The sequence below is a fragment of the Pongo pygmaeus genome, chromosome 13, assembly GCF_028885625.2.
Source record: "Pongo pygmaeus isolate AG05252 chromosome 13, NHGRI_mPonPyg2-v2.0_pri, whole genome shotgun sequence".
NCBI classification, from domain to species: domain Eukaryota; kingdom Metazoa; phylum Chordata; class Mammalia; order Primates; family Hominidae; genus Pongo; species Pongo pygmaeus.
In genome coordinates, this window is record NC_072386.2 from 64,451,372 (window position 1) to 64,471,049 (window position 19,678).

The window sequence follows — 19,678 nt, forward strand, 5'->3', positions numbered from 1 at the left end:
ATATGGGAAGTGAGGAGCGCCTCTGCCCAGCCGCCCCTTCTGGGAGGTGAGGAGCGCCTCTGCCCAGCCGCCCCGTCTGGGAGGTGAGGAGCGCCTCTGCCCGGCCGCCCCGTCTGGGAGGTGAGGAGCGCCTCTGCCTGGCCGCCACCCCGTCTGGGAGGAAGTGAGGAGCACCTCTGCCCAGCTGCCCCATCTGGGAAGTGAGGAGCGCCTCTGCCCGGCTGCCACCCCCTATGGGAAGTGAGGAGCGCCTCTGCCCGGCCGCCCACTCTGGGAAGTGAGGAGCGCCTCTGCCCGGCCGCCCACTCTGGGAAGTGAGGAGCGCCTCTGCCCGGCCGCCCACTCTGGGAGGTGAGGAGTGCCTCTGCCCGGCCGCCCCGTCTGGGAGGTGAGGAGCGCCTCTGCCTGGCCGCCACCCCGTCTGGGAGGAAGTGAGGAGCACCTCTGCCCGGCCGCCCACTCTGGGAGGTGAGGAGCGCCTCTGCCTGGCCACTCCGTCTGGGAAGGGAGGAGCGCCTCTGCCCGGCCACCCCGTCTGGGAGGTGAGGAGCGCCTCTGCCCGGCTGCCACCCCGTCTGGGAGGAAGTGAGGAGCACCTCTGCCCGGCTGCCCCATCTGGGAAGTGAGGAGCGCCTCTGCCCGGCCGCCACCCCATATGGGAAGTGAGGAGCGCCTCTGCCTGACCACTCCGTCTGGGAGGTGAGGAGCGCCTCTGCCCGGCCGCCCCGTCTGGGAGGTGAGGAGTGCCTCTGCCCGGCCGTCACCCCGTCTGGGAGGAAGTGAGGAGCACCTCTGCCCGGCTGCCCCGTCTGGGAGATGAGGAGCACCTCTGCCCGGCCGCCCCGTCTGGGAGATGAGGAGCACCTCTGCCCGGCCGCCCCGTCTGGGAGGTGAGGAGTGCCTCTGCCCGGCTGCCACCCCGTCTGGGAGGAAGTGAGGAGCACCTCTGCCCGGCCGCCCCCTCTGGGAAGTGAGGAGCGCCTCTGCCTGGCCGCCACCCCGTCTGGGAGGAAGTGAGGAGCGCCTCTGCCTGGCTGCCCCATCTGGGAAGGGAGGAGCACCTCTGCCCGGCCGCCACACCGTCTGGGAAGTGAGGAGCGCCTCTGCCTGGCTGCCCCGTCTGGGAAGGGAGGAGCACCTCTGCCCGGCCGCCACACCGTCTGGGAAGTGAGGAGCGCCTCTGCCTGGTCGCCCCGTCTAGGAGGTGAGGAGCGCCTCTGCCCGGCCGCCCAGTCTGGGAAGTGAGGAGCGCCTCTGCCCGGCCGCCCTGTCTGGGAGGTGAGGAGCGCCTCTGCCTGGCCGCCACCCCATCTGGGAGGAAGTGAGGAGCGTCTCTGCCCGGCCGCCCCGTCTGGGAAGTGAGGAGCGCCTCTGCCCGGCTGCCCCCTCTGGGAAGTGAGGAGCGCCTCTGCTCGGCCGCCCCCTCTGGGAAGTGAGGAGCGCCTCTGCCCGGCCGCCCCGTCTGGGAGGTGAGGAGCGCCTCTGCCCGGCTGCCACCCGGTCTGGGAGGAACTGAGGAGCGCCTCTGCCCGGGCGGCCCCGTCTGGGAAGCGAGGAGCGCCTCTGCCCGGGCGGCCCCGTCGGGGAAGTGAGGAGCGCCTCTGCCCGGCCGCCCCGTCTGGGAGGAGAGGAGCGCCTCTGCCCGGGCGGCCCCGTCTGGGAAGCGAGGGGCGCCTCTGCCCAGCCGCCCTGTCTGGGAGGTGAGGAGCGCCTCTGCCCGGCTGCCCTGTCTGGGAGGTGTACCCAACAGCTCCGAAGAGACAGCGACCATCGGGAGCGGGCCATGAGGACGATGGCGGTTTTGTTGAAGAGAAGGGGAGGAAGTGTGGGGAAAGGAAGGAGAGATCAGATTGTTGCTGTGTCTGTGTAGAAAGGGGTGGGCATAGGAGACTCCATTTTGTTCTGACTAGGAGAAATTCTTCTGCCTTGGGATGCTGTTGATCTATGGCCTTTCCCCCAGCCCCCTGCTCTCTGAAACATGTGCTGTGTCAACTCAGGGTTAAATGGATTAAGGGTGGTGCAAGATGTGCTTTGTTAAACAGATGCTTGAAGGCAGCATGCTCTTTAAGAGTCATCACCACTCCCTAATCTCAAGTACTCAGGGGCACAAACACTGCAGAAGGCCGCAGGGTCCTCTGCCTAGGAAAACCAGAGACCTTTGTTCATGTGTTTATCTCCTGACCTTCTCTCCACTATTATCCTATGACCCTGCCATATCCCCCTCTCTGAGAAACACCCAAGAATGATCAATAAATACTTCAGAAATTTAAAAAAAAAAAAAAAAAAAAAAAAAACTACAGTAAAGGGATTTTTGTTACGAAATAAATCTACAAGGACAAGGAGGACAAGAGTGGAGACAAGAATGCAACATTTTGGAAGCTGGAAAGCAGATGGTCAAGTCGTAATTGACTGAGCAGTCACCAGAAAGCCAAATAGCAGAAGTGGAAAATGTCAAGAGACAAACAGATTTATACTACAGAATTCCAACAGCAACAAAATACATGTATACATGCTGAATCCCTAATGTTAGGGTCTTTCCAGTCATCTTTCCCCTTTGAGTCCCATAACACTAGCAACAAGGCTTACACCTTCCAGTCAGGCAACTAGAGGATTCTTTTCTGGTAATGTCACCAATACAAGAGAAAAGACATGAATATGTTGGTATCTGGGGGCCCCTGAACTAATGGCAGTCAGATCACCCTACTGTGAAACTCAAACCTATAGGCAACCTCCAACTACAGGCTCGGAATTTCCAAAGAGTTTTTTATCCCCTACACTTAAACAAAAAGACCAAAACAAACAGATCAAAAAACATCAACTAGCAGGAAGCAGACAATGCAAGAAGAAGAAAACTTCAAAAGAGCTCTCATTCATACCCTCAAAAAGGTAAAAGAAGATATTGTATTCTGGGCCGGGCACAGGGGCTCACGCCTATAATCCCAGCACTTTGGGAAGCTGAGGCAGGCATATCACCTGAGGTCAGGAGTTCGAAACCAGCCTGGCCAACATGGTGAAACTCCATCTCTACTAAAAATACAAAAATTAGCCGGGTGTGGTGGCAGGAACCTGTAATCCCAGCTACTCGGGAAGCTGAGGCAAGGGAATTGCTTGAATCTGGGAGGTGGACATTGCAATAAGCCAAGATTGTACCACTGTACTCCAGCCTGGGCCACAGAGTGAGACTCCATCTCAAAAAGAAAGAAAATATTGGATTCTGGATGCTAACGAAAAACATAGCGGAGGGTGCAATCAGGGAGCAAGTTTGCTGTCACAAATTAATAGACTGCCAGGCATAGAAAGACAAATTTACATGTGCTCAATAATTCATAGGAGCTGAAATTTAAAACAATTGAATCCATGGAGATGGAGAGCAGAAGGATGGTTACCAGAAGCTGAGAAGAGTACTGAGGGGGATAAGGGGGATAATTAATGGGTACCAAAATATAGAAAGAATGAATAAGATCTAGTATTTGATAGCACAACAGAATGACTATAGTCAATAATAATTTAATTGTACATTTTAAAATAATTAAGAATTATAATTGGATTGTTTGTAACACAAAGGATAAATGCTTGAGGGGATGGATACCTCATTTACTTTGATGTGATTATTACACATTGTATGCCTGTATCAAAATATCCCAGACACCCTATAAATATATACACCCACTGTGAGCACACAAAAATTAAAAATTAAAAAAAGAAGAAATTAATAGATTCATAGTATGCTACCAGAAAAGAAAAGCTTCGTAGAAGGCTTGAAAATTAAAGTTGAGGCTCAGCCTATAATCCCAGCACTTTGGGAGGCTGAGGCAGGTGGATTGCTTGAGCCTAGGAGTTCGAGACCAGCCTAGCCAACATGGCAAACCCCCATCTCTACTAAAAATACAAAAATTAGCCTGGCGTAGTGGCACACACCTGTGGCCCCAGCTACTCAGGAGGCTGAGGTGGGAGGATTGCTTGGTGTGGGAGGTGGAGGTTGAAGTGAGCCGAGATCATGCAACTGCACTCCAGTATAGGTGACAGAGTGAGACCCTATCTCAAAAATAAATAAATTAATTAATTAATTATTAAAATTAAAATACAAAAATAAAGTTGAGCAAAGCTACCAAAGGAAAGATAGGGAACATGGGAGGAAAGAGATAAGAATATTAGAGGAGCAGTCCATAAGGTCCAATATTCAAAATATAGGAATTACAAAAGAGAACAAAGGTTGGGGGTGTTATGGAAGAGAATGGAATGGAATGCAATGAAAACATGTGATTTCCAAGTTGAAATCATGTGCCCAATTGGCAAAATGGATACAGAGACTCACAACAACACACAGCATAACACTGGAAAAGAAAGATTTTTTTAACTTCCAGATAGGAAAAAAAAATGGTGACAAAGAATCTGAAAACAAAAAAAAAAGTGTTTACTTCTCAATAGAAATTCTGGGTGCTGGAAACTAGGCATTCAAATTTCTGTAGGAAAAAATAGTTTAAATCATGAATTAAAATACACCCAAACATGTAAGTCCTCAAAATATGTCTCTCTCAAACTCCCTTTCTCAGGAACTTACTGAAACACGTATACCGTCAAAATAAATGAGTAAACAAAGAGGAAGACAAGGGACATAGAAGACATGCCCTCTAACATGGGAAAGATGCAAGGGAATCCCCAAGATGATGAGGGTGTGTCCCGGGATGACAGCTGTGCACCAGGAGGAGAAGGCAACTGGTCCACATTGCAGCTGTGAGGCCCACAAGACAGAAGTGTTGAAAAATTTCTGAAACTGATGAACCAAAATATAGCAATATGACATTATTTAGAAATGTCAAAATGACATTATTTAGAAAAATCAAAAACGTCTTAAGTACTAGCTCTTGTGATTAGCAGGGCAGAGAACTACCATCTTTTAAAATTGTCTTTTAATATAGTGATTATCATTAGCATTATGGGTAATCTTTCTTCTTTTTTATGTTTTCACTAATTTCTAATGTGAGCACTTACAACATTTTAAAGCAAAAAGTAAACTTTGAGTTTTAAATAACAAGATAGAAATCTACCCAAAAATAAATCAAAAATTGTATGCCAGGCACAGTGGCTCACGCCTGTCATTCTGGCACTTTGGGAGACCAAGGTAGCAAGATCATTTGAGGCCAGGAGTTCAAGACCAGCCTGGACAATATAGCAAGTCGTTGTCTCAAATCATAAAATAAAATACAATTTCCAAAGAAATTAGTTGGGCATGGTGGCATGCGCCTGTGGTCCCAGCTACTCAGGAGGCTAATGAGGGAGGATTACCTGACCCCAGGAGTCAAAGGTTACAGTGAGCTATGATCATACCATTGCATGACATCCTGGGCAACAGAGTAAGACCTTGTGTCTAAAAATAAAATAACATAAATAAATTAAAATAAAAACCTTCCATTCTGTCTTTCACTCAACTTCCCTTTTCAGCTTCAGTTAGATTGCAGAGCCAGGAAAACAAACAAACAAACAAAAAAAAACAGATGGTTTTCAGGAAGGCAAAGTCGATGGGAAAAGTGTCTTAGCTATCCCAGCTACAGAGATGCTACCCCACACTTCTACCAAATCAATATCTCCCCTCATTTTCTCTTTTGCCCCTTCCTAACAGACCATCACACAAAATATTTTTTCCAAATAACTTCATTTTCACTATACCTTCCAGTGTTGTTCATAAGTTAGGATATGTTTCTTGGCAATGTCCACCCTGTCCCAAGCCATTGCCAGATTTAATTGCTCTGATGCTGATAAATTTGTGCCTAGGGTAAAAGAAAGGAACAATCATATATTCTTTTCAAGATATCTACGCAAGAAGCACAAAGTACTGTGGAACATGAGAAGCGTAAGTGAGGAACAATTGCAACCCCATCCAGATACTCACCCTTCAGCAAAGCTGTTAGGATTGCTAAGTCCAGGTCTTGCTGCTCTTCAGAGTCAGCATCAAATATGGTAATCTACAACAGTGAAAAACAAAGAGCCATACATTTGGGGAACTACCAAATAAATGCTTTCAAAGAGTACCCACAGAATTCAGACTGGAGCTAATGAATTGAGGAAAACATTCTTCTTTAAAACCTTTTTTTACTTATAGGAGAGAAAACTTTTAAATAGGGTAACAAAGAATTATGGGCACTTGGGGGGAAAAAAACTAAAAATTCCACATATACAGAGGAAACATTTATGAAGGAATGTTATTACATGAATTTACTACGTACATGCTACAACAAAAAGAACCTCGATGTTAATTTCTGATGTAAATAAAATCATGTCTCCTTTCAAAGAGACAACGAATGAAATCCTTCATTCACCTAGCCTTGGAAACTAAGACTTTTGCTTTTTTTTCTCTTTTCTTAATTTTTTGTAGAGACAAGGTCTCACTATATTGCCCAGGCTGGTCTTGAATTTCCTGGGTTCAGGCGACCCTCCGGTCTCAGCCTCCCAAAGTGCTGGGATTACAGGCGAGTCACCACGCCCAGCCAGACTTGCTTTTTCATGAGAAATGAATCCTCAAGGGTTTGTCATAAAGTAACTGAGGTAATTACAGTGGACCCAATGAGCAAGTACCCTGGGCAACACAGACGGTCTTTGACTCTTTTAAAGACAAGTAAGTTAGTTACTTATGGTTCCAAAGGGTCACCTATGGGCCCTTGAGGCACTTGCTCACCCGTTCCCACCCTGTGGGGTGTGCTTTCATTTTCAATAAATCTCTGCTTTTGTTGCTTCAAAAAAAAGGGGGGGGGAGTCACCTGTTATTAATGACTATATCTCAGTCTTTTTAAATTAAAACACATTTCATATAGTAGAAGGAGCTATTTTAATGAAAAAGCCAAGATTGGAAAGACCTAGTTCCAAGTATGCCACTAACAAGCTAGTCCTAGGTAAATATCTTGAGGCTGCTGAATCTCAGGCTCCTCATCCATAAAATGAGAGGAACCTGCTGAATAATCTCTAAGGTATCATAAAGATAAAAAACTATGCTTCTATAACTTCACACATTGTTTCCTTTCACCTGACACGCCCACTATGTGCATGAATAAAATCAGCCCTCAATTGTACAACCCAATTCCTATCATCTGCAAGCCCTTTGCTGCCTTCTCTTGACCCTCTTAGTCATTACATTGCTTATTAATTATTCTGCTTGATGGCAGGAAGAGGCAAACATAAGGGCAATCTCTTTTACCTGTCCTTTTCTTAACTTACTGATTACTGTGGCAAATAGAAAGTGTAATAGACTAAGAAGATTTCAACTCTTCTGAAACTCAAGTTTCAGATCTATCATTTCTTTTTTTTTTGAGACAGGGTTTTGCTCTTGTTGCCCAGGCTGGAGTGCAATGGTGCGATCTCGGCTCACTGCAACCTCTGCCTCCCGGATTCAAGCGATTCTCTTGCCTAAGCCTCCCAGGTAGCTGGGATTATAGGCACCCGCCACTATGCCCAGCTAATTTTTGCATTTTTGGTAGAGACAGGGCTTCACCATGTTGGCCAGGCTGGTCTCGAACTCCTGATCTCAGGTGATCCACCCACTTCGGCCTCTCAAAGTGCTGGGATTATAGGCGTGAGCCAACGCGTCCGAGCCTATCTGTCATTTCTTAACTGCATGACTGCAAATCCCTTAAATTCTCTAGCCTTCTGCTTCATCATTTCCAAACTGGAAATAACCACTGCCATACTGAACTCACTCACAGGGCTATTTCAAATGAAAAGAATACATTTAGAAGCAGGCTGCTAATTAGAAACATGGTTGCTATTATTGTTGTTATTGGGCCAACTAAAACCCCAAAGAGTTTTTTCCACATAGATTTTGTCGTGCTTCCTCTAGCCAGAACATTTCAGTTGGTTTTTTTTTTGAGGCCAGGTACTTAAATATTACCAAAATTCTTATACAATTTGGTCCAGCCTTCAGATTCTAGAAAGATCACCTTGAATCATGACATATCTGTATATTTACTGTAATTGTCAGCTTCATATCATCTGAGTCATTGATATGAATTGATAATTCGGCGGGCACAGTGGCTTACGCCTGCAATCCCAGCACTTTGGGAGGCTGAGACAGGCAGATCGCTTGAGGCCAGGAGTTCGAGACCAGCTTGGCCAACCTGGTGAAACCCCATCTCTACCAAAAAATACAAAAATTAGCCAGGCATGGTGGCACGCACCTGTAGTCCAAGCTACTCAGGAGGCTGAGGCATGAAAATCACTTGAGCCTAGGAGGTGGAGGTTGCAGCGAGCCAAGATCTCGCCATCGCACTCCAGCCTAAGTGACAGAGTGAGGCCCTGTCTCAAAAAAAAAAAAAGAATTGATAATTCATATCATCCAAGTCATTTTGTTCATAGGCTGGCCATGGTGGCTCATGCCTATAATCCCAGCACTTTAGGAGGCCAAGGCAAGAGGATCACTTGAGCCCAGAAATTCAAGGCTGCAGTGAGCTATGACTGCACCACTGCATTCCAGCCTGGGCAAAAGAGCAAGACCTTGTCTTTACCAAATTAATTAATTAATTAAATAAATTAATCTTTTTCTCACAGTACCCTAAAACACTAAAAACTTTTCCTGAGTCTACATTATGGTAGCAGCCCATAGTTTGTGGGCTCCATTTTTTATCCCAGAGTTTATTCTCACTTTTCCCATTGTCCAGTACATTCCCAATGATTTCCTGCAGGATTTACTCAGGACGCTGTGAGGCAGTCATGTAACTCAGCACCATGAAGCTGTGTTTGTTGAAGACACAGAGCTGTTCCTTTACCCTCCGAAAATACTTCTGTGTAATTTTCGCTAAATCTGATAACTTTTCTGGAACATTGTTATACTAAGTGCCTTTTCTGTAGTAGAGTCTAGTATTTGAAGCATGGGGAGTGCGGACAGCAGTGACAGTAAGAAGTCAAGTTTACTCAACTAAGAATCAAATTCTGTAGAGCTAGATACACTCAAAATCAAAATGAAAAATCCATATTTTTTATTTTTAATTATTTTAATTTTAAAAAATTTTACTTTAAGTTCTGGGATACATGTGCAGGATGTGCAGGTTTGTTACACAGGTAAATGTGTGCCATGGTGGTTTGCTGCACCTATCAACCCACCACTTAGGTATTAAGACCTCCATGCATTAGCTATTTATCCTGATTTTCTCCCTCCCCCTCCCCCCTGACAGGCCCCTGTATGTTATTCCCCTTCCTGTGTCCATCATGTTTTTTTTAATTGTGAAAATAAATATTACAATGTTTATAAATTAGCAGTTCTTAAGTCAGTTGAATCATCAACTCCTCATACTCACACAATCCCTGTGAACCATACACTCCATTAGAATTTGGAAAAGGTGCTTGGACTGTTTAAGACTAAAGTTGAAAGTGTTCTGAATCATGCAGATGATCTCCTCTTTCACCTGAGGTCGCAGCATCCTGGAAGAGAAATAAATGGTCTTGACACAACCCAGAGAGGGGAATGAGCCGGCAACATCAATAGAAGAAAACACCCCATCAGCTCCCCAGACTGAAAAGGTGTCTATGGACAGTTCTGCCAGAAGAGCAAATGAGGGGGAGCAAACGGAAGCAGGAGCTCAAGAAGAAGGCCGAATTTGAAAGTGGGAATGGAGCCGGGCATGGTGGCTCACACCTGTAATCCCAGCATTTTGGGAGGCCCGGGTGGAGGATCACTTGAGGCCAGGAGTTCGAGGCCAGCCTGGGCAACATAGCAAGACCCTGCCTCTATTTTTACATTTATAAAAGAAGAAAGAAAGTGAGAATGGGTTGATCTGCCACATCCTGAAAAGAATATACTCTGAAGTGGAGTTCTGAAGCTGGTAGATTTCCAGAGGGCTGGGAATCTCCAGAAATTATAGGTATTATATTCTCTAAAGGATCTGAAACCCTAAAAGGTTTAATAACCACACATCCAGGTGATTTTAGAAAAGGGAGAGGAGTGAAAGCAGAGGGAGATGGTAGAGGGCGGAAGTAGAGGCAGGAGGAATGAACAGGGAGAGCAATCATAAGCAAAGGCACTCCAAAGAGCTGTTACAGCATAAGCAGCGAATAACTGTTTACTAAATAAATTAGTGGGGTCAACATTTTAGTTCTTAGGCACTGTACTTATTTATACAGTAGAAATATCATGCTTTTGAAATTGGAAGAATCACACTGGATAGAGGGATGGCAAGAGAAAAATTATCTTCTTATTTGAGAAGGGGAAAGAATTAAAGCCTGAAATAAGCATGACATATGCTATGAAAACGTCAGGATATAGACCTTCCCAATTTCTGCTATTTCCATTAAGGGCAAATGAATTTGAAGGTACTCTGGGCCCAATACTGGCCACCTCCCTTACAAGGTCCTTACGGCTGTAATGGCCAATTGCTCAAGCCACACCTCCCTCACTCCCCCTGCAAACACCTTTTCCCCAAAGTTCAAGCAAGACTCAAGCTTCCCTTTAAAGGCAGGCCTTTCTTCAGCTAAGAAAATAGCAACTCTCATCGCTGAAGGGCATTTTGATGTTGAACAACAAACACAAAGTCACTGAGAAATGAAATCCAGTCTCAACTTCTATAATCCAAGAATATCTGGCCCACATAAATGCACAGTCAAAAGAACTAAAATGGAGGAATAAATAGCCCCTATAGTTTCAAAAAAGAAGAGCCAACAACTCACCCTTCATCTGCCAGGTGTTTGTGTGTGAAGGCCAGGAGGTCAGCCGCCCTGCCTGTGCCCTCACACACCACCACCGGGTCCTTGTCCTTGACAGTCTCCCACACTGACAGGATGACGTTGGGACCGCCTTCCACCACCAGCCCCACCACCGGCACGCCTTGTCTTGAGCCTATTCCAGACCACAAACAATACCACACTGTTAGAGAATCCCTAGCTCAGCCAGTCGGCCATTTTGACTTCCAGACACAAGTCTCTCAATTGCCACCTATGTTCATTCCTCGCACTGGCCCATCTCTCATTTTACCCTGGTTTGCTTAGATCAAGACCAAGCCAGAAACTTGGACTTCAAATAAAATGTGGCATAAATATGGTGACAGCATCTTCAAGCTTTTACCAGGTAAAAAGGCTTTCAATAATTTTTCAAAAAAATAAGTATTGCTTAAGAAATAAGTGTTCCATTATGGGAAACTCCCAAAGTATCTAAAAGTAAACAGAACAATATAATAGATCCCAATGTGTTCATCACTCATCTCCAAAAATGAGCAACCTTAACCAGTTCAACAAACATTTTAATTATTACTTATTTATTTATTTTATATAAGACAAGGTCTCACTCTGTCAACTAGGCTGGAATGCAGTGGTGTGATCACAGCTCACTGCAGCCTCGACTTACCAGGCTCAGGCAATCCTCCTGTCTCAGCCTCCTGAGTAGGTGGGACCACAGGTATGTACCACCACATCTAGCTTTTTTTTTTTTTCAGTTATTTGTAGAGATGGGGTCTCCCTATGTTGCTCAGGCTGACCTCAGGCTCCTTGTCTCAAGTGGTCTTCCTGCCTCAGCCTCCCAAAGTCTTGGAATTACAGGTGTGAGCCACCACACCTAGACCCTATAAACTTTTAATGGTGGTTATTTCTAGGAACAAGGTAGGATGACAACCCTCAAAGACTTTTGCATTGCCATTTATTTCATTTTATTGTTTGAATTTTTTATCAGGACTATATATTACCTTTTTTTCTTACAGACTACATGACCCAAGCCTATATATATATATTACTTTATTAAAGTACGGGAGAAAGAACAGAAAGGAATAACTGCAGAGTCAGTCTTTTAAAAAAGATGTAAGCAAAAAAGCTTACAGAATAATATGCACAGTATTATCCTATGTATTTTTAAAACAATACACATATATACATATTTTATATGTATATATGCACATACCTGTATGTATAGCATGTTATATAAATGACCAGAAAATTCTGGAAGGATACACATCACACTATGAACAGTGGAAAAGAGAAGCGAAGATTTAGGAAAATGTTGAAAAGGGACCTTGACTATTTATTCTATAGATTTCTTATTTGCTTTATGTTTTCACACCACACATATATTGATATACTACATTTAAATCACTGTATTTTATTTTATTTTCCAAAAGAAGAAAATTTGGCAAGCAATGCCACACTCACCCCTAAGCAAAAGAGGACTTTACTCTGGGCCCCATGTTTTCAGGGGCGCACATTGGCCTTCCTCTGGCCACACCCCTGCCCTCACTGTGAGACCTCTACAGGGTCAAGAGTCAAGGGAAGCCTGTGCTCCCTCCCCAGCTTACTAGGATGCCCAAGGAACACCATGTTGCTCAGTACTTCCAAAAATCCAAGGTTTCCAAACTCAAGTCTGGCCTTCCAGCTGTATGTGTCAAGATAAAAGGCTAGGACATATTTTATACAGTTATCTAGATTTAAGGCATTTAAATAGCTAGACATATAGTATGTGGTCTTCCATGTGTATCCTGTGTCAGGCTCGCAAATGTTAGGGATGGGTCAGTTAGCAACCATCCACAAGCTTCACTCCATCGATTTAGTTGCTTTGACATTCTACTCCTTTTCCATACACCTCCACCTCATTATTTTCTCCATATCACTAAAAAGCATATCTATGATGTACCAACTAATAGACATGGGGTTTCTCTAAATAGATAGTCTTATAAAAGCCAAATGAAGCGGCAAAAATAGTATAAGGCACAAAAGTAATAGAAGAAAATTTCTATTAATATTTTATTAATTTTGGAATAAAAACATTTGTAAGTGAATTTTTTGTATCTTGTGTAATAAAATGTTATTCAGCCATTAAAATGTACTAAATTATACTCACTGACATGGAAATAGGACCGTGTTTAGTGGGGCAGGGGAAAAACTACAAAAGAAGCATTAAGAAATCACCCCAGTTTTTGCTTAAAAGATGTTGCTTGTGTGTGTGTGTGCGTCTGCATGTGTGTGTAGAAAATTTGTGAAAATATACACATGAAAAGGTTAAGAATGGTTAGTTTTGATAGTGAGATTACAGAAAACTATCCCTTTCTTCTGTTATATGCTTTCTTTGCATTACCTGAATGTGGAAGTATATAATACTTTTACCATCTGAAAAAGAAAAAGAAATTAATATGGGCATTTTTGTGGAAGAGGAAGAGAATTCAATTTCTGTTAGGTACTCTTTTTTTTTTTTTATGGAGTCTCACTTTGTTGCCCAGGCTGGAATGCAGTTGCACCATCTTAGTTCACTGCAACCTCTGCCTCCTGGGTTCAAGTGATTCTCCTGCCTCAACCTCCTGAGTAGCTGGGATTACAGGTGCGCACCATCATGCCCGGCTACTTTTTTGTATTTTTAGTAGAGACGGGGTTTCACCATGTTGGCCAGGCTGGTCTTGAACTCCTGACCTCAGGTGATCCATCCACCTTGGTCTCCCAAAGTGCTGGGACTACAGGCGTAAGCCACCACGCCTGGCCCACTTTTCTTGAAGTAATAACTTATTCCCACAAAATCAAATATATTTATGGCTTTTTCCGAAAAAAAAAAAAAAATCTTACTGATACGCTAATAAAAATTGGTTTAAAAAGAAAAAATGTAAAATTCTTGCTGAGAAATCTCACTAGAGAGCTGCTTCTACTGTAAGGTCCCAGGGTGAGGCAGGAATACAATATTAGACCTCCAAATTAAAAGTTCCTAGAACAGACATTCCAGGAAAGAGGACTCTTCTCCCTTGAGACTTGGATTATGAAAAGATACAGAGGCATCAGACCCTATGTTTCCTATCTTGAAATCACATCCTTAGAGTCTTACAAAACAGAAGCTGACATTGGCCACATTTCAAATGGCTGAAAGCCAGGATTCCTACAGCAACTTTATAATGTGAGTCTTTTTTTTTTTTTTTTTTTTTTTGAGTATTCTCTGCCAACAACAAGGGTTTGCCAGAGTCGCCAAGAAGACTGGCTGAAAAGCAATAAAATAAATCAACCAAAGGCTGGGCACGGTGGCTCACACCTGTAATTCCAGCACTTCGGGAGGCCAAGGCAGGTGGATTACTTGAGGTCAGGAGTTCGAGACCAGCCTGGCCAACATGGTAAAATCCCGTCACTACTAAAAATAGAAAAAAATTAGCTGGGTGTGGTGGCAGGCGCTTGTAATCCCAGCTACTCAGGAGGCTGGGGCAGGAGAATTGTTTGAACCAGGGAGGCAGAGGTTGCAGTGAACTGATACCATGCCACTGCACTCCAGCCTGGGTGACAGAGCGAGACTCAGTCTCCAGAAAAAACAAAAAAGTCAAATAAATCAACCACTAGTTAAGTATTTTCATGCCATCAAAAATAAATCCCTTCTTGATCATATCAACAACAAATACAAATACAAATATGGTAGCCAACCTCCCTCATAAGTATGTTAGGTATGAAGATCAGCTTGACACATAAGAATTTTGAGTTTCTTGAGGGCATGTCTTCTCTTTCTTCCGTGTGTGTGTGTGTGTGTGTGTGTGTATGTGTGTATGTGTGTGTGTATAGGTGGCTGCTTCTTTTTGCTGTTTTTATATGGGTTCTCCTTAGAATAATAAATGTTACCAGTCCACTGGAATTGACTCCACAGTCAGCAAAAGCCTCCGGATAAATCCTAGGTTTCAAGGTCTTTGAAAGTAGAAATGTCATCTGCTACTATAAGCAAGCTCAGGGTTGTTGCATTCATACTAAAATGGGCAATCAGCAGGGAATAAGAAAGACAAAGACTCTCATACCTCCCATGGAGCATACATTATAGCGCTGCACAGAACCCCACGCAATTTAGGTGGTGGGCAAAGGTCAACAGAGGCAACAGGACATTTCAGGTAATATTTCAGGCCCCTAATGGATCCCTCTCCATACAGATTCTTCTTCAAGGTCCTTCTCTGACCTCTCTTCCTTCCCTCTGCTCTGCTGGTCTCCCTTCTCCCAGCCTTTCCTACTCCGCAGAAGACCACATACCCGATCCTCTCTCCCCTTTTCCCGACCTGCATAAGCCTCAGAATCCTTATTCACACTAAGAGCTAAGTGAACGACCCAATTCCCAGAGTCCCTCCCCTCCTCCTACCTCACAACCATGAGATGATCACTATACCAAAGGAGGGAAAAAGGAAGGAAAAAAACAGACATTTATTAAAGACATACCGTGCACCCAACACAATTCTAGACACCCCTAATATACATCTTCTCAATTAATTGTCACAACAAACGTTAGAAGTAGGTAGTTCTTTCCATTTTATAATAAGAAAACAGTTTGACAGATGTTAATGCCATCTGGCCAAGGTCACAGGCACAAAATGACAGCCCTTCAATCTGTCTGACCTCACTACATTCTGCTGCCTCCAGGGATCAAGGCCAAAAACTAAATGGACTTCCAGCCTTTGATTTTTTCGCCCAATGCTCAAAGGCTGAAGAGGACTTGAGCCTCCTGAAGGCATTCCCACTCCCTGGCCCTTTGTCCCAAAGAAGTATTTTGTGGAAGATTTAATTTGGCACAAGAGGCAGGGGTCCACTTTCTGGTGCCTTGAACCAAAAGTCTCCAGTTTTCCAGGCAGTACTCAGCCCTCCTGCTCTCTGTAAAGGATTCACACTTCCCTGCCCAGTGGTGCATGCTGATTCTGGCCCTCCCTTCTCCTTGCCCTCCTCCAGATAAAACTACCAAAATGGCCCTCTTGAAGCACCACTGTGAGCATGACACAAACTTGAGGACTTTCCAAGGTCCCTATTTCTTTTTCTTTTCTTTTTTTTTTTTTTTTTTTTTGAGACAGAGTCTTGCTCTGTCACCCGGGCTGAAGTGCAGTGGTGCGATCTCAGCTCACTGTAACCTCTACCTCCCAGGTTCAAGCCATTCTCCTGCCTCAGCCTCCTGAGTAGCTGGGATTACAGGCATGCACCACCACACCTGGCTAATTTTTGTATTTTTAGCAGAGACAGGGTTTCACCATGTTGGCCAGGCTGGTCTCGACTCCTGACTTCAGGTGATTCACCCGCCTCGGCCTCCCAAAGTGCTGGGATTACAGGCGTGAGCCACCACACCCAGCCCCAAGGTCCCTATTTCTAAAACTCCTGTCTGGTCTTAACCCGTTCCCTGCCTAGGGCCACCCCACCCACACATGAAATGTCATCTTCCCTGACCATCAAAGCTCACACCCCTAGTCCCCTCAAGCTAGCCTCCTTAATGCTCTTCAGCCACCCCCCTTCCCACATGGGTATCTCCCCTCCTCTCTCCCTCCATCTATCCAACCCAAATGACTCTTTGAGGATCCACTAAAGTCTTCATCCCTCCATCATCCCCCAAACATTTCTTCCTCTCTCTCAACTGTCACCCACAAGTCTGCACTGTCTTATATCCTGCTTTCTTCTGGCTTCGGGTTCACTATGTTAACTTAATCCCCCTGGCTGCTCTAAGGCAGGGGCCAACTTGGGCCTCTCTACTCTGTGCAGATGATAAGTGAGCACCTTGACCACGGTGAACCCACAGCCGGAAGAACACAGGATATCAGACGGTGCAGACTTGTGGGTGACAGTTGAGAGAGAGGAAGAAATCTTTGGGGGGATCATGGAGGGATGAAGACTTTAGTGGATCCTCAAAGTGTCATTTGGATTGGATAGACGGAGGGAGAGAGGAGGGGAGATACCCATGTGGGAAGGGGGGTGGCTGAAGAGCATTAAGGAGGCTAGCTTGAGGGGACTAGGGGTGTGAGCTTTGATGGTCAGCGAAGACCATGAAAGACCTCAGCAGGCCTGCGACCAGGTGACTGAGCCCCTGTGATACTCACGGCAGTGTATTTTCTGCAGAGAGAGGTATTTCTCCAGGTTCCTTCTGAGCTTCATTTCATTTCCATACTTGCCCACGGTCCCGTCATCAGACAGGATGAAGTGCGAGTGCATGCTGTTGAGTGTTGTGAGCTTGCTGAGGGGGTTATCCAGAGTCTGATACAGGCACACCACCTGAGAGACAGCAAGGACAAGGGAGGGTCAGAGCTCTAGATCCTTCCCCAGGCTCACTTGCTCCAAAGGCCTAGCTTTATGTGCTAACAGAGTTCCTGTCTAGTTTAAAAAGTATTACTTGCGGCCAGGCATGGTGGCTCACGCCTGTAAGCCCAGCACTTTGGGAGGCCAAGGTGGGCGAATCACAACGTCAGGAGATAAGAGACCATCCTTGCTAACACAGTGAAATCCCGTCTCTACTAAAAATACACAAAATTGGCCAGGTGTGGTGGCGGGTGCCTGTAGTCCCAGCTACTTGGGAGGCTGAGGCAGGATAATTGCTTGAATCCAGGAGGCAGAGGTTGCAGTGAGGTGAGATCGCGCCACTGCACTCCAGTGCAACAGAGCGAGACTCCGTCTCAAAAAGAAAAAAAAAGTATTATTTGCAATTTAGAGCAGTGCTTCTCGAACTATCTGTGGTATCAATTTTTTAAATTTCCCATGTTTTAATGGACCAATATGTGATCCTACTATGAATAACTAGTAGGCAGCTTGTGGTACATGAGATTCACAACACAAGTTCAACAATATTGAAACAAACCCCGTTCAGCAAGATTAGCCTGCTTTCCACGTGCTTGAATGACACAACATGGTCACATTGCTGGCAGTGGTTTTAAATATTTTTTTTTCCTTTCTTTCTTTTTCTTTTTGTTTTTTTTTTTGAGACGGAGTCTTGCTCTGTCGCCCAGGCTAGAGTGCAGTGGCATGATCTCGGCTCACTGCAACCTTAGCCTCCCAGGTTCAAGCGATTCTCCTGCTTCAGCCTCCTGAGTAGCTGGGACTACAGGCACACATCTCCACACTTGGCTAATTTTTGTATTTTTAGTAGAGACGGGGTTTCACGCCCAGCCTTCTTTTTCATTTCTGTGCTTACCTTGTTTCAAACCATTAAAAAACACTTCAAGGACTGGCACCAGTACATAGACCACACCATTATTCAAAAATACTGTCTTTTTATAGATTTATTCCAGAATAATATTTTGACACTGACTTTTCTCTAGTATTTCAAACAAAATAAAGAGTAACAGCTGGCCAGGAGTGGTTACACCACTTCTGGCAATACCAGCACTTTAGGAGGCTGGGGCTGGCGGATCAGTTGAGGTTAGGAGTTTGAGACCAGCCTGGCCAACATGGTAAAATCCTATCTTTAACAAAAATACAAAAATTAGCCAGGCATGGTGGCAGGCACCTGTAGTCCAGCTACTCGGGAGGCTGAAGCACAAGAATCACTTGAACCTGGGAGATGGAGGTTGCAGTGAGCCGAGATCTCGCCACTGCACTCCAGCCTGGGCGACACAGTGAGACCCCATCTCAAAAATAAATAAATAAAACAGTGGAACAGCCAACCAGCCAAACAGCATTTCATTCATTATAAAACATCAAAATCTTTATTATATTAATGGACATTTTCTTAAGCTGCTCCACTTCATATTTGCTTTTAGAGGCAAAAGCACAATATTTAGAGTAAGAAAGCCCAAGTTTAAGTCAAGGCTCTTCTACTTACTAACCTTAACTCTGAGTAATTCTTGCCTTCTTTCTCAGGCTTATTTTCCTCAGGTATAAGTAAGGATGATGATACTGATAATTTTTGTTCAGAGGATTGTTGTGAGGCTTCAAAGAAATAATGGATGCAAAAGGCACTATGAACTTTATAAACATTAGACTTTAAATGTTACCTTTATAATTTTGAAGCATGACACTGAGGCAAGAAACCAAAAGGAAAATAATTGAGAGATTTAATACATATTTTGTATTTATTTTAAAAAGATAAGAAATAATATAAAATAAAAACTATGAGAAATGCAGCATACTTGACAAACAAAATTGTTACTAGGCTGAATTATAGGATCTTTCAAGGCTAGGCACAGAGAGAGGCTCATTCCTATAATCCCAACACTTTGGGAGGCCAAGGCAGGAAGATCACTTGAGGCCAAGGGTTCAAGACCAGTCTGAGCAACACAGCAAGGCCCCATCTCTAAAAGAAAAAAAAATTTAAGAATTAGTTGGGCGTGGCGGTGCATGCATGTAGTACCAACTACTCTGGAGGCTGACACGGGAGGATCACTTGAGCCAAAGAGTTCAAGACTGCAGTGAGCTATGATCATGTCATTGTACTCCAGCCTTGGTAACAGAGCAAATTTTATCTTAAAAAACAAAAACAAACAAACAAAAAACTTGAAGGTTAAGAACTCTAAAATCCCTGCTTGAAAATGTACAAAAACCATATGAAGAGATGTTGAACCTCACTAGCAATCAGGGAAATGTAAATAAGAAAAATCAGGTATTATTTTATACCTTAACAGAATGGTATAGCTTAAAAAAAAACAGAATACTCAGAACTCAATGGGCATCCACATACCCCATTGAAAATAATATGAATTGTTTTGTTTTGGGGTTTTTTTGTTTGTTTGTTTTGTTTTTTTCTTTTAGACAGGGTCTAATTCTGTCACCCAGGCTGGAGTGCAGTAGTGCCCATCTGGGATCACTGCAACCTCTGCCTCCCGGGCTCAAGCGATCCTCCCACCTCAGCCTCCTGAGTAGCTAAGATCACAGGCACATGCTGCCATGCTGGCTATTTTTGTTTTTGTTGTTGTTTGGTTTGTTTGTTTGAGACAGGGTCTCACTCTGTTGCACAGGCTGGAGTGCAGTGGTGCAATCACAGCTCACCACAACCTCAACTTCCCAGGTTCAAGCAATCCTTCCACCTCAGCCCCCC

At 44.5% G+C, this 19,678-nt stretch overlaps 1 protein-coding gene across 1 annotated transcript in view; it reads right to left on the reverse strand.

Annotated features, from left to right (window-relative positions):
• Positions 1 to 19,678, reverse strand: part of TRPM6 (transient receptor potential cation channel subfamily M member 6) — a 164,802-nt gene that overhangs the window by 90,107 nt on the left and 55,017 nt on the right. Inside the window, exons 7-11 of the mRNA XM_063649604.1 lie at positions 16,752 to 16,923; positions 10,648 to 10,816; positions 9,282 to 9,405; positions 5,891 to 5,963; positions 5,668 to 5,768 (exon numbers count right to left, since the gene is read on the reverse strand). Coding sequence (XP_063505674.1) covers positions 5,668 to 5,768; positions 5,891 to 5,963; positions 9,282 to 9,405; positions 10,648 to 10,816; positions 16,752 to 16,923 — 639 coding nt within the window. The remainder of the gene's footprint in view (positions 1 to 5,667; positions 5,769 to 5,890; positions 5,964 to 9,281; positions 9,406 to 10,647; positions 10,817 to 16,751; positions 16,924 to 19,678) is intronic.